The 23,362-nt window shown below is 50.4% G+C and overlaps 1 protein-coding gene and 1 long non-coding RNA gene across 2 annotated transcripts in view; one reads left to right on the forward strand and one right to left on the reverse strand.

Moving 5' to 3' along the window:
* Nucleotides 1–2,692: 2,692 nt before the first annotated feature.
* Nucleotides 2,693–23,362, reverse strand: part of TTI1 (TELO2 interacting protein 1) — a 48,185-nt gene continuing 27,515 nt past the window's right edge. The window contains exons 4-8 of the mRNA XM_059406985.1: nucleotides 21,934–22,082; nucleotides 19,142–19,282; nucleotides 16,782–16,986; nucleotides 16,402–16,489; nucleotides 2,693–4,041 (exon numbers count right to left, since the gene is read on the reverse strand). Of these exons, the coding sequence (XP_059262968.1) occupies nucleotides 3,858–4,041; nucleotides 16,402–16,489; nucleotides 16,782–16,986; nucleotides 19,142–19,282; nucleotides 21,934–22,082 (767 nt within the window). The 3' untranslated portion in view covers nucleotides 2,693–3,857. The remainder of the gene's footprint in view (nucleotides 4,042–16,401; nucleotides 16,490–16,781; nucleotides 16,987–19,141; nucleotides 19,283–21,933; nucleotides 22,083–23,362) is intronic.
* On the forward strand, nucleotides 14,677–19,134 carry LOC132021914 (uncharacterized). Its single transcript, XR_009405467.1, has 3 exons — nucleotides 14,677–14,822; nucleotides 15,011–15,158; nucleotides 19,042–19,134. It is a non-coding gene; the product is annotated as an uncharacterized LOC132021914 (long non-coding RNA).

Here is a 23,362-nt window from a genome sequence, read left to right on the forward strand (position 1 = left end):
GGGATCTGGAGCAGGGGGTGGTGGTGGTGTGCTGCTGCTTACTTGAGCCCGGACATTTCTTTCTGCTCAAGCCAGTTTCAGTCGGGTCTCCTGTCAGTTGCAACCAAAGGAGTTCTGATGAATGCAGATATTGGCAGGGATGCCCGGATACCTTCGTCATGTCATTTTCCTTGCCTGGACTGCCCTTCATCCTCTCTTCCTGCCAACAGTCTGCCTGTCCTACCAGGATCTTACCATCTTCCATCAGGGTCCTCCTTAGTTTCTAGGGGGGCTTATGCTCCGAGATTTAACCATCTCTTCCCTCAGCGAACTGTCCAGAGGACAATGTATTGTATCCTGCCAAAGCCGTGAGCAGTAGGTTTGGACGGAGGGAAGGGATGCAGAGCATCAAAACCTTGGGCACTGTGTACACAACAGCACTCACTCTTCCCTCTGAAGCCATTCAAAGAGGCAAAGGCAGCGGATCCATTTTAGAGAAGGGAAAACAAAGGAAAGTCACTTGCCCAAGGTCACACAGGCACTAAGGGGCAGAGTCCGAAACCAAGCCCAGTGCCGATGGAGCTCTGAGTCACCTGAGCTCCTTCTACAATACGAGCCTCCTGAGGACCACGCCCAACCCTGTGCAGGAACCCCAGTTCCATCTCTGTGCTTTCCTGAACCCCCCCCAGGAGGCATCCACTGCCTGCAGGTCAGAGCTCAATGTCTGAACCTCAAACTCAAGGCCTTTCAGTACCTACCCTTAACTCCAGCCGAACCAACACCCAGAAACCCTGAATGAATGAAAAGAGAAACCCTCACTTGCACCAGCTGGGTTGAACAGGGGGAAGCGATCGCTTTGAGAAGCCCACGTAAACAAGGACTAGAATGAGTCAGCTGGATGGGTTCAAATTAAAGTTGCCTGGATATAATAATGACTGGAGAGGCACTCTAATTAGTTTTCTTTTTTCTTTCTTTTTTTTTTTTTTAAATCAAGCGCAACAATCTGCCTGCAGGAATCCAAAAGCAACTTTACTCTTTGAGGACGAGATGGGTTTTTGGAAGACTGTGGCAAATCCTCCCACATGGATTATCTCCCGGAGAGCCTCCCAAGGGCCCAAGCTGCACCACGGTGCAGGATGTGTGTGTGTGTTTCCTTGCCTCTTGGTACACCATTACGGCCTGCCATGCCCAGGCACCCTGGGAAGGCAGACTACTTGAATTACCCTGGAAGCCAGGTAATACTCGGTAAGTCCCACCACCTCTCTGACCTGTTTTTCATTTGTCCGGACCTAGAGATTCAATTAGCCTAGCACTTTGTGTCCCCCGTGGAATTGGGAACAATGCTGTGAATCTTCTTACAGTCCTCTCAATTAGAAGGCATTTCCCCAAGGAAATCATCCCAGAATCTTAAAACTAGAAGAGAGGTAAGTGATTATCTCTCTTCCAGGGGTTCGTAACTTGGGGTCCCTGCAGGCTCATAGATGAAGGCTCTAGAATTGTCCATAGAATTTGTGAGGTCAGCTAAGCAGACCCACCCAGCGGGAGATGAGATAGTGGATGACTGCAGTCTTGGGGGGTGGGGAAGAGGAGGAACGTTTCTGGGGAAGCAGGTCATGTCATCAGATTCCTGGAGAGACCCAGGATCCCCCAGATTAAGCTGTCTCTCTGGTGCATGGTTTCCACTTTACAGGGAGGAGAACTGAGGCCCAAGGAGAGGGAGGGCCTCCGATGACTCAGTGGCAGAGCCAGACCAGAACCCAGGCAGCTGCCACCAGCGGTCCCAGCTAGACATCTTATGCCCTTGCAGAGAAGACCCTAGTAGGAGATGAGTGGGCCTCTCCAGAACTGGCTGGGGGCGCCAGTATATCCCCATGCCAGCTGCCTTCTCGGTTTTATAGAGCGTGGGGTTATCTACAGCACAGGAGGAGTTCTCCGGATGGAGTCTCACCATGCATATGGTGAGGAAATTCGTCACTCCTAGGATCCTTTAGTGTGTGTGTGTGTGTGTGTGGGGGGGTAGACCCACATTTACATAATCTGTGCTTTAAATCCCTTAGCTGAAAAAAAATCAAGTATTTATCCTGGCTTTTCTACACAAACTCCTTCAAGGTTACTGCATAGCTGATGGAAGGAATGTTCCCTTCACGTAAGTACTCTCGCGAACAGCAAGCCGCCGGCGCGGTGGGACCAAACTGCTCTTCTCCAGGTGTCCTAATGAGGGAGTGGGCCCAGGTGACGATCGCCAAGGACCGCTGCTCTCATAAGAGAGCAGATATTATACACCTCCTGATGGAAGTAAGTAATACCACTTATGGAGGAGTGTGGCCAAAAACAACAAGAACAAAAAACCCAAACCAGATCACGCCTCTTGTTCTGCCTCCCCATTTACAGGAAATACAGGTGACAGGAGAAGCCCATGAAATGACCCCCACAGGGATGTAATCAGTAGATCCAGACTGTGGGAACTGCTGTGGGATAAATGACCTTGTTTCCTCAAAAAAAAAAAAAAAAAAAACCATACAGGGAGAGAAAAAGAGAGGTGGAGAGGGAATCTAGAAATTACAAGAGATTTATTAAGGCACATAGAGATAACAGCAATGTATATGCCTTATTTGGATCCTGCGTCAATGCGCTGGGGAAATTTAAACACTCCCTGCGAGCAATATGAAAGGACAGCTGCTAATTTGTTTAGGTGTGATAATGCTATTGTGGTTGTACATTTTATTTATTCTTAAAAAAAGATTTATTTGAGAGGGAGAGAGAGTGCACAAGCAGGGGGAAGAGGGGCAGAGGGAGAGAATCTCAAGCAGACTCCCCACAAGGCGTGGAGCCCAACACGGGGCGCGATCCCAGGGCCCTAAGATCATGACCCAAGCCAAAGGCACTTAACTGACTTGAGCCACCGAGGTGCCCTGTGGTTGTATGTTTTTAAAAAAAAGGTTTAGACAGGACATCTGGGATGTGCTTCAAAATACTCGGGGGACAGGTGAGCTGCGGAGGTAAACGCATGAGGCAGAATGAAGCAAAGCTCGCCATGTGCTGGTACCTGGGGTGCTGGTTCACAGGTACAGGGGGCTTGCTGTGTACTACTGCCCATAATAAAAAGTAAAAACGAATCAATCTCTCACTTAACAGGTATGCAAAAAATTGTCATGTGTTGTCTTTGGGGAGGGAAACCAGATGTCTGCGGAGCAAGGTTGGGGAGACTAACTTTTCACCATTTCTGTTTTGTCCTGCTTGGATTTTTAGGCCATGGCTCTCTGTTACCCATTCAAGAACATAAACGCATTTCTTAAAAAGCACCCGATTTAAATAACAAACTTTAAAGTGAGCTGTTGATCATAGTTTTCATCCAAGAAGCACCTTTATTTCATTTTCTTCCAAACTGACAGGTTTCTTCCGGTAACAGCTCCAGCTTATTGTTCCAGGAGAGGGAGTGCGCGGGGCTGCATTCTGAAGACCCCTGATTCGTGGTACTTCCACATAGCCCTCGGGTGCTCAGGAGACACGCTTGGTGCCTAGTAGAGGCCTCCCTCCAAGTGCCCCTAGGCTTTTCACTGTGCGGGGGCATATGTGGTGGGGATGGCCTGTAGGGCAGCTCGGGGCGAGGAGATGGTAAGGGAAGGAGTTAAACCCTTAGAGCTGCCAGGCAATGTCATTTGAAAACACCAGGTATGAAGTATAAATAACAGTCAGCCACTTTCCTTCCATCCAGTTTCTAAGCAGTTGTGTGATCGATCAATTTATTAGTCGATTGGCTGTCGGATCCACTGTCGCAGTCTTCTCCGCCACCGCCTGGGGCCAGGGTGGGGTCTTCCCCGCCTGCAGGACGGAGGTACCAACCTGCTGCACCCAGGTGTGCGTGGGGGGGGGGTGTGTCACTGCAGCTCCTGGAGCAGGTGGAGCACATTGGCTGCGTAGGGGTTCCCCTGCCCGGCGGTCCCCCGCAGCTGCACAGGGTGGAGGCTTGGGTGGGGAGGTGTGAGCTGCTCAGGGCAGTAAAGTTCGTTCAGGAGAAACCAGATGCAGTCGGGGTCCACCTTCATCAGGTGGAGGAAAACCCTGTGGAGAGACGGAAGGGAGGGTGGGCTGGCGTCTCAAGGGAGCAGAAAGAGGGGAGAGTGGCCACTGTTCTCCCGAAGAAGCTGCTTAGTGGGTTATTTGGGGGGAGAACCTGATAATAACATCAAATCCCTTCAAACAGCAGAGCAAACCCACTGTCGTTCCTAAGACAGGGCCACGAGGATGGTCCCACAGCATATACGGAGTTTCATATCCATTGATGTCGAGGAGAAAGTCCGAGCAGAACAACACTGACATCAAACAAGCTCTTGGCAAAGAAACCAGTCAAGTTCTGGGGTGTCGAGCAAGAGTTCTCAAAGAAAACTGTCAGGAACTACCCCTCATTCCAGGCTCACAGGGTAATAAGCCTGCACTCCTGAGTCCCCGGGTCCTCATCCCCGGGCTACTAGCTTGCGGCTGAACTCTGCAGCTCAGCCCTTTCTGGCCACCAAGAGCCCTGGGCTCCTGGTGGTCTGGACATGCTCACGCCAGGTTCAGACCCAGTTACTCTCCTGCAGCAGGAACCGACTGAGCCAGTGCACTGGTGTCCTACACACGACAGGGACAGAGCTGAAGGGCCTGGGTCACCCGACACCATATGCCCCACTTAAGGGTGAGGTTCTTCAACCTGGCCTGAACTCTGGGGTCACCACCCAAGTGACTCTGGGGTCACTCTCCTCTGCTCATATGCCATTTCTGAATGACCAACCATGTGCCCAGGGCCACCACAAATTTCACGCACCTGGCTGACTCAGTGATTCAGAGTCCGGCTTTTCCATCCCAGGAAGGAGGAGGCCCTCCCCTGGATGGGCAGCTCCCTGTTGGCACATATCACCTGTTCAGAGAGGCTGGCCTTCCTAAACCATTTTGCTTAGGCGGCTGCCCCTTATTTCTCTCTTCCAGGATACCTGTCCAGCACCTACTGTCTACTGACCACCTCCCTTTCTCACGAAATAGCTCCCGAGGGCTGTGACCACGCCTTTCTGCTTTGCTGCTGCACCTGGGATGACACACGGTAAGCTCTCAACGAACACCTGACCTCACTGGTTCTTTTATTTATTTATTTATCTATTTATATTTTTGGTAAAGATTTTATTTATTTGAGAGTGAGAAAGGGAGAGAGCAGGAGTTGGAGGCGGGGTGGGGGAAGCAGACTCCCCACTGAGCAGGGAGCCTGACAAGGGACTTGATCCCAAGATCCTGGAGATCGTGACCTGAGCCAAAGGCAGACGCTTAACCCACTGAGCCACCCAGACGCCCTCGGTTCTTATATTTAACAAGTGATTTATGACACTACATGGTAATAGCTTAAGACAGCTGGAAAATTATACCCTATGAAAGGATCTACAGGAGAGGTCGACTGTTCATCTCCAAGAACAGTCTAGTGCAGGCTCCCCACGGGATTCACGTTATCTCGGCCATCTCTGCTCGGTAGCTGTGGGAGATGATTTCGAGTCCTGAAATCAAGGAGATTTCAGTCTCCTCATTCTAGAGACAAGGGATGTACTTCATTCGCAGTTTTGCTGTGGTTTAAATGAGGAAACACAGATCCAGCCCTACAGTGTCTAGCCCAGGCGATCCGTATGTACCAAGTAAGAGGGTGGACGGTACATAACTGATGAATCACATTTTATTCTTGATGACCGAGAAGCCTCTTTCATATTGCTGGACAACCATCAGGAATTTAAATGCTTGCTGAATGGAGCTAAATTCTGTTTTTATTTTTGTTAATCTGAAAACCCTGTGCCCTTCGGAGATTTGGGTCTTACCTGAGGGGGGAAGCTAGTTTTGCTTTCTTCCTTGGGTTTAATAGACATCTGCTAAGAAGGCAAGGGAGGCAGGTGGGAGGGGGCCCTTTGAAAATTTTCCTGGCCTGGTTTGTGCCCAAACAATTTAAGTTTTCTTTACTTAGGATAATCTTGTGCTTATAATCTCAGCGGTGGTTGCCGGAGAAGTGATTAGAATATTCTAATTCATCCTTTCCACTTCCCCGCAGAAAGGAGATGGGGCCTGCGTGGGAGACAATTTTTGTTTAAAAACAAAAATATCTTTGATAATTAGAGTGGCAAGGGAAATTATGAAAAAAAAAAAAACACACTAAAAATGGGAAGCTGATTTCTATTTACATGTGACACAGTTGACAGTTTTCCCTGGTGCCAAAGACGGTTAGAATGCAAATCGTTTCATTTGATTTTTTTTTTTTCCCCCTTCCAGAACTGGAACGGTTTCTCAGGCCTGGCGCACTAAGGAATATTTTGATCTGGGCAACAGCGAAGTGAGGCTGTGGCCCACCTCAGTCACGGTTCTGCTCTGACTTAACTCAGCAAGAACATGTTGCAATGTTCACTCTGAGTCCTTTTTAACATGCTAAATGCAGATGTTGTACTCGCCGGCAGGAAAGGAAAAGGGAAGAAGCCACTCTCCTTGCCCTGTGAGAACTAGTTTTTGTTTTTTTTTAAAAGATTTTATTTATTTATTTGAGAGAGAGAGAAATGACAAGGAAAGAGAGCATGAGAGTCGGGGAGGGTCAGAGGGAGTAGCAGACTCCCCGCTGAGCAGGGAATGAGATGCTGGACTCATCCTGGGACTCCAGGATCATGACCTAAGCCGAAGGCAGTTTATTAAGCAACTGAGCCCCCCAGGCGCCCCACCCTGTGAGAGCTCCAGATAACAGTGCTCACAGGGAGGCCAAGAAAGAATGTGTGTACGAAGCCCACTTTCTTGTATTAAGTGAGAGCCAAACTCTTGCAAGAATTATTTTGGGTCTCCTTTCTTAGCTCTTAAAGGGGCAGACTCCCCAGAACGGCAGGCAGCCATCCATGTTCCCTCTCCTGCCTCTGGGGCTTGGAGCAAATTATCTTGCCTCCGTGAACCTGTTTCCTTTTTCTCCAAAGGAAGAGGATCACACCCGCCCCGCCCTCCTCCCAAGTTTGTGGCGAGGCTCTAAGGAGATGAGGTGCAGGAAAACACTTTGAAGTGCATAATGAAAACACTGGTCCTTCCAGAGGGTATGTGTGTGTCTAAGGAATAATTATCACTACCAACCTCTGCAGCACCGCCACACCGCGGAAACTTCTTAGACACTCCGAAAAGGGCAAAACATTTGTCTTTTGTTTCACTCGCAATTTCCCTCATACTGACTTGGTGGGGGTCCCAGTCCTCCGCAAATGGTGCTTTCCTTTCGCCTGTTATTTTCGGGAAGAAACAAAGGCAATATTCTTCGTCCTCTGCGTGCTCGAGGCTGGCAGCGGATGCCATGCTGGGCAACCAGGTGCTGGCAGGTGTAACCCGTGCTCTGGCTTGGCAAAAGGCACGCAACCCGCTGAACTCTGAACACGGACACATTCTGAACCCGAACCCTTGTTCGCTTTAAGCCCTCCAGCGAGGGGAATGGAGGCCCGGGAGGTCTTGTCTGAGAGCTCGGGGGCCCAGCTTTGCTCCAAACTCGGCTGCCACTTTGTCCTGCGGCCAGTTCTTGCCCACCCTGAGCTGGGAAGGGGCGGTTCCCAGAACGTGAAGAGCCCGAGGCTGAAGACCTTGCATAATCCAAAGCCAGAAGACAAAGAGAGGACCTCCGCTTTGAGGGGACCGGGGTAACTGCCTGGAAAATGTTCCTAATACATCACGAGACTTGGCAGAGATGGTTGTTGAACGTACCAAATGGCCAGCTCCATGTTTTCTCAAACCAAAGAGAGACACTTAAAAAAATATATGTATGTACACCATTTAAGTTCTGAACAAAAATTTCTCTCTCCTTCCCCCAGGCCCAAATCAGTGGCTCCGGGGAGCACAGTTATCAAGAGATTATCTGGTCCCCAGAGTTTCGGGAGGCACTCGGCTGTGCCTCATGCCTCCGAGTGTCCTGAGGCGAGTGATTATCTCTCAATAACCTGTAGGGCCGTGTAGCTTAAATGATAACTTGACTTTAAAAAATTTAGAACTCGCCGTTAGGCAGTTTCTAAGCAACCTCTGTTTCCATGGCAAAGAAGCCCGGTGTTTATACTGATTTTTCACTTAAAATGCGGTTTTATTGAATTTCGCTCCGTGCAGGCAGCCATTTCCCTGCACTCCAGCCCTATCTACAATTGACGGGCATCAGCAAGTCCCTAATAAACTCCAGACACCAAACCAATGGAAGCCGCTCATCCCTTCATGGTCAATGGTGGCCTGCCCCGAGTGACAAGGCTGGCGGTGGGGGGTGGGGTGGGGTGGGGCAGGAGGAAATGTGCTCCTAGAACCCGGTCAGCAGGGCTTGGGTCCCACCTCCCTGTGGTTCACCTGCTCCAGCCCAGGCACTGAGCCGGGTGTGTGGGATACAAAGACGGACGGAGGAAGGCTCCAGCCTCCGGGCTCCGCCTCTGGTAGGGAGAAGGGACCCAGCAGAGAGGCCCACGGTGCACATGTTGGGTGGGGCTGGGGAAGGACGCCTGAGGAAGGGGCACGGCAAGTTGCTTCTCTGCAAATACCAGTTCTAAGGCCCCTTCCTGCGTCCACGGTCCACAGGGATCCCCATGCACGGGCACTGGAGCACAGCTCCTTCACGCCCTGAAATGTGGCAACACCCCCAGAAACCGCTCTGCTGCAGATGCAAATGTTCCAGAGCGCATCCTCACCACCTCCGTCTAGCTGGCATCTGCTCAAACACAGCTCTAGAAAACCGCCAGCCAATCCGGGCCCAGGGAGGCTAAATAAACCGTAAGTAAAATGCAGGCTTCCAGCTCTCCTGGGTGACAGGCTACTCTTTCTCTGTCAGTTACTTGCTGGAGGGATGTGCTGCTCCTTGTCTCTTTCTGGATTTATAAAACGCTCTCATGAGCTGTCTGCATAAGTGCCAGTGGTAAAGGACTTGTGGCCTTGTGATCTGTTTATTTATTTATTTTGGGCTTCTAAAGAAGTTATTCGGCGATGTCTCAGGAACGCGATACAGGCTGTCTCTACACGGCCATGACGAAATGTAATCGGGAAACAAACTCACTTGTTGGAAAGCAGGCACACCCACAAAGTTATTCTGGCTTCCCTGCTATTCCCTTCCTGGCAGAACTTGTACAGTCTTTTCCTCTCTGGCCATCTCTTCTCCCGCGACGCGGTGCGCGCCGATGCTACAAATGAGGCTGTGTGTTTCCTTTTAAACAAATGGATGCTTGGGGGTGTTGACGTGTCCCAGCCAGCGAGCAGTGGGGTGATGTTTCTATCTTGGTAATTTACTCTAATAGGTCTCGGTTCATTGGTTAACCAGTATTTCAAGCCTGTCCTTTCTTGCTATTCAATTTAGCTATCTTCTCCTGCGAGGAGGTCGTTTTTTTGTTTCTAAATGTTGGAAATGGAGGATTATGACTTGGAGCAACGATTTACTTTCCAAATAAATACTACCAATTGCCTCTGCGGCTATATGTACTCGTTAGACTTAACTACATTTACCTGTTCAAAACCATCCATCTATCCATCTGGCTCCACCTCGCATACTCACACAGAGACTGATAATAAAAATATTTAAATGCAACGGGGACAGAATTTAAAACCATAAACACCAGTAGCAGCTTATGCTGCTCATCGCACCCCCAAAGTACCACAAGACAAAGTATCATAAATGCAGCGGAATGACTCCATTGCTTTGTGCATATTTAAAAAGATATGGCACTGAGAGGACCAATCTGTCACAGACAATTCAAAAATAAGCCAGAACCTAGAAGGGTTTAAATCCCACTGGGGCAGGATTTAAAAGCAGCCCCTTCCATCTGGCTGCCTCTCCTGCCTCCAGGCCCCCCGCAGGCCTAGATCTACCCGCAACATCCCCACCCCTGGCCAGGCCTCTGCTAGGTGCAGATTTCAAAGCGGCCCTGTGCCAGAGCACTGGGCTGGGGGTGGGGGTGTCTGGCCCAGGCCCCATACCGTGATTCCTGCTCCACATCCACCCTTTCTCGCCCCAAAGGTGCATACCCTTGAAGATAAAGACATCTTTGTAGCAACCTACCTATTTGGTCCCCCTCCCCCCAGTCTGTTTTCCTGGAACCCACGCTTTGGCACTAAGCCAGCAGCCTCTGCTGATGGATGCAGGAAAGCGGCCGCTCGAGGAAGTGTACTTGTGCATTCACTGCAAGGACGTTAGAGACATTAGTCACAACAGTCCCCCGTGTTCTAAGATGACCCCTGAAGAAATTTTCTTAGGGTTCAGAACCAAGAAAAGCTGTGCCTCTTTCTGCGAAGCTCTCTTTTCTTATTTTGGGGATGCCGGGCAGGTGTGCACTAGATGCTCTGCCTGTGAGGAAGACGAGGGCCGCACTGAAGGCCCATCTCCAGCAAGGGCGCGGAGCTCTCAGTGCGCACTTTATAGCGCAACCTCTGCTTTGCCTTCACCTTGTTTTTTTTTTCCGTTCTTGTTATTTTTGTTGTTGTTGTTGCATACACTTAACTGATAAGATGACCTGGGTCTTTTTTTGGAATCAGGAGGAAGGTAATAATGCTAACAATGACTACTTACTTTTTCCTCTGTGCTGACATTCTGTGCTGAAGAATAATAAGCATGAGTTTACCGAATCCTGGCAATAATTTGATTAGGTGGAAAATAACAGATATGCTCCCTCTAGTCTTGCAGATGAGGGAGCGAAGACTTAAGAGACGTAAGCTGGTTGGCTCACTGGTGATGCTGCCACCGAGTAGCCACGCGAGGCCCCCTCTAACTTGGTTGACATCTTTGCAATCTTTCAACTCTCAACACAGTTACTTGGCTTCTTAATTAAAAAAAAAAAAAAAATCTTGTGAATAAACACACATATAATAAGATAATCAAGGCCATTTTCCTGGCTACCTTACTCGGTACCGAGGTCACGACATTGACGGCGGCCTCTTAGGTGCTCAGGACAGACCACGGACCCTGCGAAGTGATGAAGCAGGTGCCCTGTGGTCTGCCAAGGCTTTTGACATGTGAAATCCACTTTGTGCAGGTGGTCCTGCCCCCTGGAGCACCAAGTGCATCCTGCTTCCCAACCCAGTGCGGTGTGCAGACACGCAGGCACGCCCCGCACCTGCCTTTCCACTGGGTGGTAAAACGCTAGACCCCGGCAGATTATCAATCACAAGACAGCGCCAAGGAAGCAGGGGAAGGACAGGGAACATTTGGCTTAAGTAGCACGGAGGTCCCTGCCTTCAGATCTGAAACCCAGCAGCCCACTTTGTTTATAATCTGCATGGCAGATGTCTCTTATCTTTGACACCAGGAAATCATGCCTGTATATGCACGGTGAACAGCTTCAGATCTGAGTGTATTTTTAGAACAATGAGCCTGGAAAAGAAAAGCAGCAATGCCTGTCAAAAGATGGATAATAGGAAAGCTAACTACTTGGGTCTGGATTTGTCAACTATTAATCAAATGTCAAAAGGAAAAATATTAGGAACGCCTTCATTTCCATGCTGGGTGTGATCTGAGGGGGAAACAGCTTTGCAGCCCAAGCTCAAACACACTGCCCACAACATTTGAGGGGATGAGCTACTAATTTCAAGCTCAGCTGAACTAACGGATCACCTCTGTGGCTCCTGATCTGTTCAAATATAATAGGCCCACGTGTGGGTAAAGAGAGGAGCCGGGCTCTGACAGGGATGAAATGAACGAGCCCGTGCCAGCGCGCGCTCGTCCAGGGTTTGAAGGCACCGTCTGGTTCTTTGATGGGCTGGGATCCTACTGCTAGAAAGAAAGCGGGGCAGTCAGCCAGTAAGTGAACCTTGAAACCTGGGCCTGACTTCTCACGCAGAGGGTGGTAGGGGGAGGTGGCACAATTAACATGAAAAGATCATTCCGCGGTAAAAAACTCTCTTCGGAGTTCGGTGAAGATGGGGCAGACTTACAGTAGGACATACCACGCCCAAGTGCCTAGATGTTCAGAGGATGTGTATATGCTCTATCTCCTATTTGCCACATTTATATATATATATATATATATATATCCCTCACCGGGGCGTGCACACACACACAAATACACTTCCAGAGTGCAAGCCCGGTGAGGGCAGACACCTCCTCTCTCTTGCTCTCCTCTCATTTCAGTGCCTACAACGGTGCCTGGCAGGCCGCAGCTCCTCGGCTGGCCAGGAGAATGAATGGACCTGCGGACTGGCCTCCCTCACAGAGAAATGCAATTCATTCCCACCACCCTTAGTTTACAGAGCAGGGAAACGAGACATAAGGAAGTCATTTGCTCAAAGTCCCAGGGCCAGTAAGGTCTGAACCTAGGTCTGTTCACCTCCACGGCTGGTGCCCTCTGTCCTCGTGTACAACGGCTAGGCAGCAGAAGCTGGGAGAGAGCCCCCTGGTCACAGCATGCCCTCCCCGGCCACCACCATGCCAAGGACTGCAGCAATCAGCAGCCACACAACCCAAAGGGGCACCGGCCAGTCACTACCTGCTGGTACCCTGCATCCCCGCCTGGGTCCTGGGGTTGGCAGGTGGTGGCAGGCCTGGGGGTTGAGACCAAGGGGCCTGAAAGCCTTATTCTTCCATCGTGAGACCCGTGGAGCATGGACTTCATCTTCTCAAAACAGGTATTGCCTCGTCTGTTCCCTTTAGCCCCAGGATGGAAGGCTTATTGGATGATTTAAGACCTCCCTGCAAAAGACAGGGAGCCTCAGACACTGCTCAGAGATAGGCCCAAGGAGCGTGGTTTCAACGGAGTTGAGTTGAATCAAGCTGACAGACTTTACTGGCTTTAAGGAAAAACACAGAAATTTGGGGTATGTGCTCTCATCTCAGATTCCTTTCAAGTGTGAGAAGGAAGAGGTCCATGGTCAGAAAGGCACAGAAGTGTGGAGGCCCACTGCATGCTGGGAGAGATCTCGGAGGCATCCAGGGCTACTGGGGAATTTCAATCAGTTGAGTGGGCCTCTGCCATGGTTGAGGTGGGGGGCATGGCTGACCTGTTCTTTGTAAGCTAATGCTTACCCTCAGGGACCCAGCCTGGTTTACAGCATGTGATATGCTGACCCCTCCTCCCACATGCCAAATTGGATTTTCTCGTTTGTTATCCATTGAAGTTATTTAACTAGATGGACTTTGGGGGAGCTGGTATTTTCTTGCATACTCAGTTAACAGTGACACCTAGTGGTGACATACGGCGAGGTTCTACTCTACCCCTACCCCCCCCCGCCCCTCCCCCAAGTTGCAAGATTTATGCCCCTCCTTACAAGGCACATTCGCTAGATAAAAGCATTAAACTGGAATGGCATTTCTGTTCTTAGCATTTACAGCCTTGGTTATATCAACCACCCCTTGATCAATTTCCATTTCTAGAGTTTACAGCCTGGATGTAAAAGCCTGCCACAAAGGCTCTATTTAATATGACAAATTAAAAAAGCAAACACAGTCTTGGTCATTCTTTGGAGCCAGGAGAAGCAAACAGGAGGGAGGAAAAAGCCAGCGGTAATGCACACAAAGAGGAACTTTCACCGAGCTGCTGAGTGAGTGTCTCTGTGCCCTAGCCAAGGAGGCTGCCCCTCGGAGGCTCCAGCCCCCACTCGCCGGACCCAAGAGATGTGAAGGGGAGCAGAGTGCCACTTCGGCGTGTGGATTGAGCTGGAGGCAATCAAGACCGGGCAGATTCAAGAAAAACTCTTACTTCTCCTTTAACTGCCTGGAAGAATCTGAATCTGAATCTGGCCTCGCCCAGAAAGAGCTATTACCAGAGATAACTTTTCATCTGATTAACCTATGTGGATGGCTGGGCCAGCCTCTAATCACCAAACACCTGCTCTTCTTAGGTCCTGTGAATCACTGTCTTGAAGCCCCAGACCCCTAGGCCATTCCTCAGCTCAGGGTGGCAAAAAGGCCTCAACTGCCCCACTTGACTTTGGGTCTCATGTTCTTATAAGGTGCCCTCAGGTATGAAATAAAAAATGTGTTTTCCTCCCGTTAATCTGTCTGCCAAAGAACCTAGAAGGGTAAGATGGAAGGCAACTTTGTCCACCCCTCCCACGGCTGCTCCCCCGTCTCCTTTCAGAGCAGCCACTGGCCCTCCCTGGCCATCCCTGTCACGCGGAAAAGACATCCCTCCTGCATTGGCAACTCACTAGCTCCGAGGAAGCCAGGGCATCTGTGGACGGCTCTGGCTCTCTCACTGGTTCTTTTGAACACTTAGCCGAGGCCGGAGGCTGAACACTAAGCCACGGGGCTCCCTCTTGGGCCCTGGCAACAAACAACAAACACAACAACCTTCCCTTCTCCCATGAGTGTGTGGCGGGCGTCAGGGCCTGCTGCGTGGGGGATACACAGGGGCAGGAGTGGGGGGAGGGGGCCGGCGAGGAGATGCGGATAGTCTGAAGAGAGAGTCTGTAAGTCAGGTGGACAGGCTTCCCTTCTGGAATGGATATGGGGTGTAAGCGCTCTCTGAGCCAGGGGACCAGGCACGCACGCAGTGTTTCAGTACCAAACCACCCCCACCCCACCGCCCTCCCTTCCTTCAATAACGAGGCTCACAAAGAGACCAGGTTTCCCATTGTCTCCGAATTCTTCTCCTATTTACGGAGCTTATTAATTTCTGAATCAAGATGCCAAATCAGCTCCTGATCAAGGACAACGCTGGGTTTTTTTTTTCCCTTGGCTTCAAAATAAGTTTGCAGATGATGTGTTTGTGAACCAATCAACCCTGCACTTCCTCCCCTCCCAGGCTGGCAAGAGGGAGGTCATCTGACTCAACCCCGAATGGAATGCGCTAGAGCAAACAAAGGCGCAGCAGTCAAGTGGTCTGGCTGCATTTTCCTCCTCCAGAGGCACCCTGAATACCAACTCAAGACTCAGCAAGGTCCAATTCCAGGTTTAATTGCTTTTAGCGGCACAAAAGAAAATTAGAAATGAAAAGATAATGAATGGCGAATATTAGCTTGTTTGATGGGTCTGAACTGGAAGGACGGGTATGGGGTGGGTGGAGGAAAAGAAGAATGGGACCGAGAATGGGAAAGTCAGATATTTGTGACTCTTGGTTGTTAACAGGCACACAGAGAATTTACTTCAAGATGAATTCATTACCTTCTTGAGTTGTACCTGAAATCAGTGTGAGAGCAGCTTCCGGAACACCACCCGGAGGGGGAGGGCTGTTTTCACCTGAAGTTGGTTCTTGAAGGAACAAGAATGTCTGAGGGTAAGAAGCTGGTTGGGATGCGCCCCTGTGCTCAAGAGACCATGACTGATTCTGGGCCTAGGGGAAGTGACGGGAAAGTGACAGAAAGAAAAAAGGGAACTGGGGAAATGAAGAGCAAAAAATTGCAAGGGACAATAAATCAATCCAAAAGGATATTTCCATCACTCCCAGAGAGTGCAAGGTTTATAAGGGAGCAAGTAGCTTCCTCATTTCATAGTCTGGGCGGCCTTGCAGGCCTTCAGGGAATGGGAGGATTCCTACCTCACCATGGAAGAACGGGGACTCGTTTCTAGAAGCCTGAGAGGTGGGAGGGATTGTTGATTTGCCCTGGGACACGGGAGCAACAGCACCCAGGGGAGTACACAGGGCCAGGCCAGGGGAGCTAACTTCTGTTCCAGTAGCAGACACTGCGGGATGGCAGGCCCACTCTGGCCCCCTGCCCCAGCTCTCCATCCAGCTGGAGCAAGGGGGCCACAGTGCATTTTTGGTCTCAAGTCTGGGGAATGCTGCTGTACTCAGAATTTTAGCTTTTGAGAAAAATCCTTTGGGGCTCAAGGAACCAGACATAGTTTCTCCCATTAGCGGTGGCACAGCTACTTGAGAATAAGTAAAACTCTTAGAAATCACAATTACCTCGCTTCAGAGTTGGAAAAGGCCCTTTAGACCATCAGTCTAGTGATTCTTTATGTCCCTCAGTTCACAGATGCCTACTCTCATCTGATAAATGCCATGGACTTGATCCAGAAAAAGGAATGTTTAAGGGTCTGCTTGTACACGCCCCATTTTGTGTACAGTGTGCAAGGGTTCAGAACACCTGATGTCCACTGAGATGCTGTGGGGCGTCAAGGTGTGCCCGATCAGTAACCCAATGCTTATGCTTTGCAGAAGAAGGAGCCGTGGTCCAGACAGGTGCCAGAGTCACTCAGTCACTAGAATAGGGCCTAGAACCAGATCTCTCTCCTCCCAGGAGAACTGCTTTGTCCCGTTTGCACACCATCCTTCTGCTTTTTGCCCCTTTGGAATTGCTGCTGACACTGCAGCAGAGGAAAAGGTTACTTGCAAAGAGAAATGCGTCTAGTAAAAATACCATCTCTAGAGTTGGCCCAGTTAAAGAAACCATCTTAACCCGGCGAAAAGAGTGAGGAGAAAAAAGAGCAGAGATGCCTTGACTCTGCTCGCCATTAGCAAATCATCTATAATTTAGAGCAAACGTAAAGAGATGCGGGTGATCAAGCAGACGTACCTCCTGGCAGCCTCTTGTAATTTCACGGGCTGTTTGGCGCTGAGGTAAATCAAGCAGGCATCAGCCACTTTATTCAGGTCACCCTCACCTGCGGAGGGGAGAAACAAAACAAGCATCGGGGCTCAGACTTCATCTGGGACAAGCAGAACCGACTGCCGTCTGCTGGATTTGGAACAGTGAGGCGAGAGGCCCCTGGCTCTTGACTCCGTCCCGTGAGTCAGAAAAGCACATCAAGATAGGAGGGAAAATGAGAGCAAAGTAAAACTGAGGGAGGTACCCACGAGGGGAGAGGTGGGAGCACGACTGGGTGCTGGGTGCCACGGTGCTGGCCAGATCGCACGCAGGCTGCGTGTCCCGAGGGGAGGGTGGCCGGTACCTACCGAGGTCCAGTCTCTCGCAGAGGGGGCCCAGGCCCTGCAGAACGGCCAGCTGTAGCTTGAAGGCCAGCGTGTGCGTGTACACCGGTCCGGCCCGGGCGCTGACGGGAGCCTGGGTGACTAAGGAGCCGGCCAGCTGGGGCAGGATGTCTTTGCAGAATCGGCTCCTCAGAAAGTCGCCACACTTGCCTCCCAGGGTACGCAAGACCTGTAGAAACAGCCCCCGCTCTGGTGACTGCACATTGCCAGGCAGCACAGAGCTAAGGAATGTGTGGTAATTCAATTTCTTCTTGGGGGAAAAAAAAAAAATAGAATTACTGCTGTTAATTCCTTGCCCATGGTTTGTGATTCTGACAGTTATGAATTCGGAGGTCTCTGCTCCCAAGGCATGGCTGCTTCTATCCATAAATACAGATTACACGGGGAATAATTCAAAGGAATCTAGGGTTGGATGGATAATATGATTAATACCTTGATTTTCCTCCCTTTTTTGGTTAAAAAAAAAAAAAAGAGCTTAAAGCAGTTCACATAGATCATCTCTTGACTCTTCCTAACATCCCTTGAGAGAAGGCTTGTGCTTTGAACTCCAGCTAGCTGAACAAACACAGTGAGGCCCAGCGGCTGCTGTGCGGAGGCCCTGGGGGGGGCAAGTGGCTGGCTGTGGTCCCTCGCCTGGGTCCAGGCACGGGCCCGGCGGTCAGGGCACCAGCGGAGCCTTGCCTGTCCCGCCGCACCATCTCGCGTGTACGTCACCCTCGGCCCATCTTCCACCACGGGCGGTTTCTTTGCACGTCTTGTTTTAAACTTTCTCTAGCAGAACATATTGAAATGTTTTGCCCTGTTGCACAAGGCTGAATATACAGGATAATAGGAATTTCTTTAAAAATTGGTAAGCAAGGCATAACCAGCCCGGAGAGTGTTTGCCGAATTTGCAGAGAATAAGGTCCTTTCCACAGGGCCCTCAGCTGGCTTGCACAAGGCCCTCCAGGCCTCGGATGTCCCCAGCATCTCTGAGGGTGGAAAAGCGGCCTCGGTTACAGTGCAAACATGTTTCTATTTCTCCCTTTTTCTACGCCTGCTGTCATTTCAGATTACCTATTCATTTCCACAAAGGAAGGCAGCATATCTGAATAAGATTTGGCAAGACCCCCCGTCTTTCTTCCTAAGTCTCCCTCCTCCCCTGTGTGTGTGTATGTGTGTGGTTTTGTATATTTTGCTTTAGAAAAAAAAAACATTAACAATTTTATATGTTTTAAACATAAGCTCCTACTTTGGTCCAGTATAGGCTGAAGAATCTTGCAGAAAACCAAGGTACTTTTGCCAAGTGTACTGGTTGCATTCCTGGTTTCATTTTATGTCCCTACACATCTTTTTGCTTTGCTTCATCTTGCTCGCCTACTCCTAATTTATGTTAGCTTGCCCTGGGAAATATATCTCTGTAGGTTGCCTTACGTGCTTTTCAGAATAAGGAAGAATATAAATAAATAAGCCAAAATACATGTGCTGATATAAGCCAAACTAAGTCGGGGAGAATGAAACCTGACACACACACATATATATGGCTTTTAACTTTTCAAAGCATTTCACCAAACAGTCCCATTGTAGCCTTGACAACAATACTATGAAGAAGGTGGAACACAGGCTCCTAAGGCCAACTTGGAAAAGGGTGGCTGTGGGTTTTGCCCAGAGTCACCTGGATGGGCAGAGGATGTTCACTGCTAGAACCCAGGCCCCTTCATCTTGACTCCTATGCAGTGCAAAGAACCTGAGCACAAACACAGATTTGGGTTCTATCACCTACCCGCTGTGTGATGCTGAGAAAATCCCTGACTTCTCTGAGCTTATTTCCTCCTCTGTCAAAAATGAGGACAGCAGGGCGCCTGGGTGGCTCAGTTGGTTGGACAACTGCTTTCAGCTCAGGTCATGATCTTGGAGTCCCGGGATCGAGTCCCGCATCGGGCTCCCAGCTCCATGGGGAGTCTGCTTCTCCCTCTGACCTTCTCCTTGCTCATGCTCTCTCTCACTGTCTCTCTCTCAAATAAATAAATAAAATCTTTAAAAAAAAAAAATGAGGAGAGCAGAAACTACCTTGGAAAGCTGTTGTGAGATGTGTTTGTGTGGGAGGCAGCGCCAAGCCCACACGGTGCTCAGTAAATACTGGCAGTCCTTTTCATCTGCTAGTTCCTTCTGCTCCTAACTCAAGAGGGGACTGACTTTTACTTTCTTCTTTGTGCCTTCCTTATTTTGCTCTGCTTCCTTCGAGGACCAGCTAAAACGAGCGGGGATCCCCAAAGACGCCGCCACGCTCTGCGCCGGCGACCCCTACTCGCCCGGCTGACCGCGGTGGGACATCAGCATGGTACCTTGAAGGCTCTGAGCACCACCAGGGGGTCGTCACTGGTGAGTCGGCGCACGAGCGAGGGCCAGGCCCGATGAGCCAAGGGAAGGAGCTGGTTCTTGTGGGACTGCAGCACAACCACGCACAAATCCAGCACATCCAAGACCTGAAAGAGGAGAGGATTTGATTTCAGCAGGGCGGGAGTTCGTCGCGGGAAGCGTGGAAGAGCGTTCCTGGACGTTCCTCGAGGTGGAGATGGCAGCAAGGAAGACCCAGAGCAGGGCTCAGGGCACTAAGGCAGGGCCGTGGGCAGCGCGACACAGGAGGAGTAAGAGGGGCCCAGCCGTGAAGGTGTCACGTTAGAGAATTTTTTAGTTTGTACCGAGTGCAGTGGGGAGCCATCAGAATGGGTTAAGCAGCAAAGGGCCATGATACAATTCATGTTTGAAAAAAGTCATTCTGGCTGCTGAGTGGGGGAGGGGCAGGAGAGATGCGAGTGGGCCCCCCCAGGAAGCAGGCACATGCCCGCAGGAGAGGGCAGGAATGTGGCCGCGGGGTGGTGGCAGCATGAAGGGGTCTGAGGTCTGTCCTGGAGGTGTGTGTGTACTGAACGTGTACACGAGCTGTGTAGACGCTGACGGCCCCTGACATCGGGGTTATAAAGCGAGGTGTTGACAGGGACTGCCTGGAGTAAGGCTTAGCGACTGAACGGATGCAGGCGCCGCTGGCTGAGACAGGAGCAGGCAGGGGAGGACGCTGAGAGGCTGAGAGGCTGAGAGGCTGGGTGAGGGCATGTTCCCTTGCTTCTACATGGAGAAGCCAAGTAGGCAGCCGAGGTATAGGTCCACCTCAGAAGAAGGGTTCGGGGTGGCCTAGACGTAAACTGGATTGTTTACCCTCCCCGAGAATACAGGTCCTGACCTGGAGTTCAGAGGGAGACTACTACTGGCCTGCCTCAGTATCCCCAGCAGGGGTCACGACGATGAGCAGTGTGTCCTTTCCTCCCAGAGATGGGCTGGCCTTCACAGAGCAGAGGGGAGGGTGCACAGCTGAGTCAGAGAGACTGAGGTCTGCTAACAGAGCAGTAAACCCCGCTGGATGTCAGCTACGTGCTGGTCACACGGAGGCCAGAACAGCAACAAAGAACAAAAGAGGGCCCGCGCGTGAGGGGAAAGAGGCAGGCAGGGCAGGAAGAGAAGCCTGGGCGTGTACCGCACAGCAAGGCAGCCGAGAGGAAAGGGTGCTGCTACTGTGGGCTTCGAGTGAGTTCTGTCACTAACTGGGCAAGTTACGTCAGACACTCCTGATTCCAAGTCAGACATTTCTCCTTCTGCCTAAAACGCTCATCTCTTTGCCTTGGCCCCTTCTCATGGCTGGCTCCTTCTCTTGAGCCTTTAAGTCTTGGCTCAAATATCACCACCTCGGGAGAGGCCTTCCCTGATGACCTGGCTAAAGCCGGGGCCGAAGCTCTGTCTTCTGCAACAGGGTTTGGCAGAGAAGGCTCCTAATGCACATTCACAGATGGGGGTTTACTATTTTCTATCACAGAACCTGCTTATTCTCTGCAGAGATTTCTTCGCCTTCTAGGTGTGTATATGTGTATTTCCCCGCGAGAGAAAGGAAGTTCCATGAGGACAGGGACGCCTGCTTCACTTTAGTCTGTACAGCCTCTGCCTGACCTGCAGCAGAGCGCAACACACACTCGGCTATAGCCAAGGCTCAGTGCTTCGTATTTATAATCAACAACACAGTGAGGCAGGTCCCATCACGCCCATTTTACAGAAGAAGCAGAGGCTTAAACAGGTGAAGTACTTGCTCAAAGTCACAGAGGCAGAGCTAGGATGTGAACTCAGATATGCAGGTCTGACTCCAATGCCGGTGATCTCAATAACACGGTGTGGACACGGCTGCTACAGAGCCTCCGTGAAAGGGAAGACACTCGGGCTAATGTATTGCCTAGACACCTACCATCAAGCCTTGCATACAGCCGGCACTCAAAACAGTACTTGCTGCATGCAACAAGAGATGAATGCTAAGAAGCTTCTCTGAGGAAATGAAGTGCGTTCCACAAAGCACAGACCCCGGGATCTGAGATGATCCCGGAGTGGGGTTTCTGAGCCCACCACCCCGAGCAGGACAGCGTGCTCTCATCGCTAACAGTAACTCACTGAGGTAGCTGTGTTTCTCACATCTGCTCGGGGGTGGGGAGGTCCAGGCCCCTCCCTGTGAAAGCTTCTCCCAGGTGATTCTGAAAGCCCTGTCCCCACGCCCAGTCGCCCCACTGTCCAGTTTCACGATTGCTTCGTTTAAGTCCTTGCTGATGGGGATGATACTTGGGAAACTGCCGGCAAACGAGGAAGTACAATTAAGAAATGTGAGTGTTTTTCCGGGGATGAACATGGAAACAGACACAGAGATAGGGGCCAGAGTCAGGCGTGGAAGAATGACTGCTCCCAAGGATTAAAACCCGCCTCCCCGCAAAAAAAATAAAACCCGCCTCCCACATGAAGTCACTTTAGAAAATGATATCCTTTCCAAAGCATAGGGCCTTCTTTCCCTTGGAGAGTCAACGGGTGTCCAAAACTTTGTTTTTTTAGTTCCACAAAGGGGACTTGGCTCCCTTTTGGCATCTGAGCTGATACAGAAGGCCATAAGGCTGTCATCCCACAGATAAATTCTTCCTGATGCCTTCCCTTGGCCACAACACATGGACCGGGAGATAAGGGCAGCCTCTTGCTCATCCATGCCGTCCCTGGCAGCCAGAGCGACCCGGGGTCCTGCTGCCGTGCAAACGCGGGGAGAGGGCTGCACACTGACCTTCAAGCGGATCGTCAGGTTCTTATCGGACAGCAGGTGGATGCAGCGCTCCATCACATCTTTGGCTATCTGGATCTGCACTGGCGGCGGGGGCTCCACATCGGGACCAGTGTCACTCTCGTCCACCTTCGGAGGCTCTGACTGCTCCTCTGGAGAAAAAGCATAACTGGGGACAGTGTTTTATGAGAGATGCCCCACTTCGATGTGCTCTCCCAACCTCAGACGCAAGGAATGGCGTTTACAAGGAACTGATCCTAAGGAAACCATAAAAAATTTGGGTAAGAGCGCCTGGGTGGCTCAGTGGGTTAAAGCCTCTGCCTTCGGCTCAGGTCTGGATCCCAGGGTTCTGGGATGGAGCCCTGCATCGGGCTCTCTGCTCAGCAGGGAGTTGGCTTCCCCCTCTCTCTCTGCCTACTTGTGACCTCTCTCTGTCAAATAAATAAAATCTTAAAAAAAAAAAAAAGGATATTCACTAGAGCATTAACTATATAAACTGGGGGTGGGAGTGGGGAGAACCCCTCCATTGCCACCTAAGGGGGAATAATTACATAAGCCATGCTACGTCCATACAATAATGTTATCATGGGGGCCCCCAAATTTGTGTTTACTGAGGGCTTTAACAACAGGGGAGAATGTTTATGAAAGAATATTATGTTGAAAAGAGAAAAGCAGTATATACAATTGCATACACAGGTGGAGATTATTATGTAAATTTCTCGCATAGCAGGAAGGACCGTGAAATACTAACAGAGATGGGGCCATGAGATCATGTAGGATTTTGATTTTCTTCCTATACCTTCTGTCTTTTCTAAATTTCCATTAATAAGTATTTCAAATAAAAATGTAAGAGGGCAACATTTTAATTTGGATACCCGAGACTGGCAGCTCCCCAGCTGGCCTCTGCTCTGACCTTTACCCTTTCTTTCTTCTTGGTTCATTCTTTGACTAAGAGGCTCGTTTGTCTCCTCCACCAGCCTGTAGGATCTTTCGATGGCCAAGATCAGGCCTTACTGATGTCTGCATGAGAGATCCCAGCGCGGCAGCCTGGTAGAATACCCAGGGAGGGAGTTTGGTCAACGGTGGTCAGTTCAAGTCCTGACTGCACCCCTATTAGCAACCTTCTCATCCTACACTACTTCATCCGGAAAAAAAGGTATAAAGCACGCACACTTCATTTGCTTGAGAGTTAAGTAAGATGAATGCCACCAGCTATCAGCACTCTTCCACTGCCTAGAGTGCTGTGTTGCACATGATAGGCCTAAGTTTGTAAATTAAAACAACAATGAAAAGACCTGAGAATTGCATGAAACCCAGGCCAAAATCCCTACCCTGGAAAATTTTCCTCTATGTACATGCAGCCCCTCCACCGAGCTCCCGTTACTAGCTGTGCTCATTTCCACTGAGCTGAACGTTGTGTCCTTCACTTTTT

This window comes from Mustela nigripes, chromosome 7, assembly GCF_022355385.1.
Source record: "Mustela nigripes isolate SB6536 chromosome 7, MUSNIG.SB6536, whole genome shotgun sequence".
Classification (NCBI taxonomy): Eukaryota; Metazoa; Chordata; class Mammalia; order Carnivora; family Mustelidae; genus Mustela; species Mustela nigripes.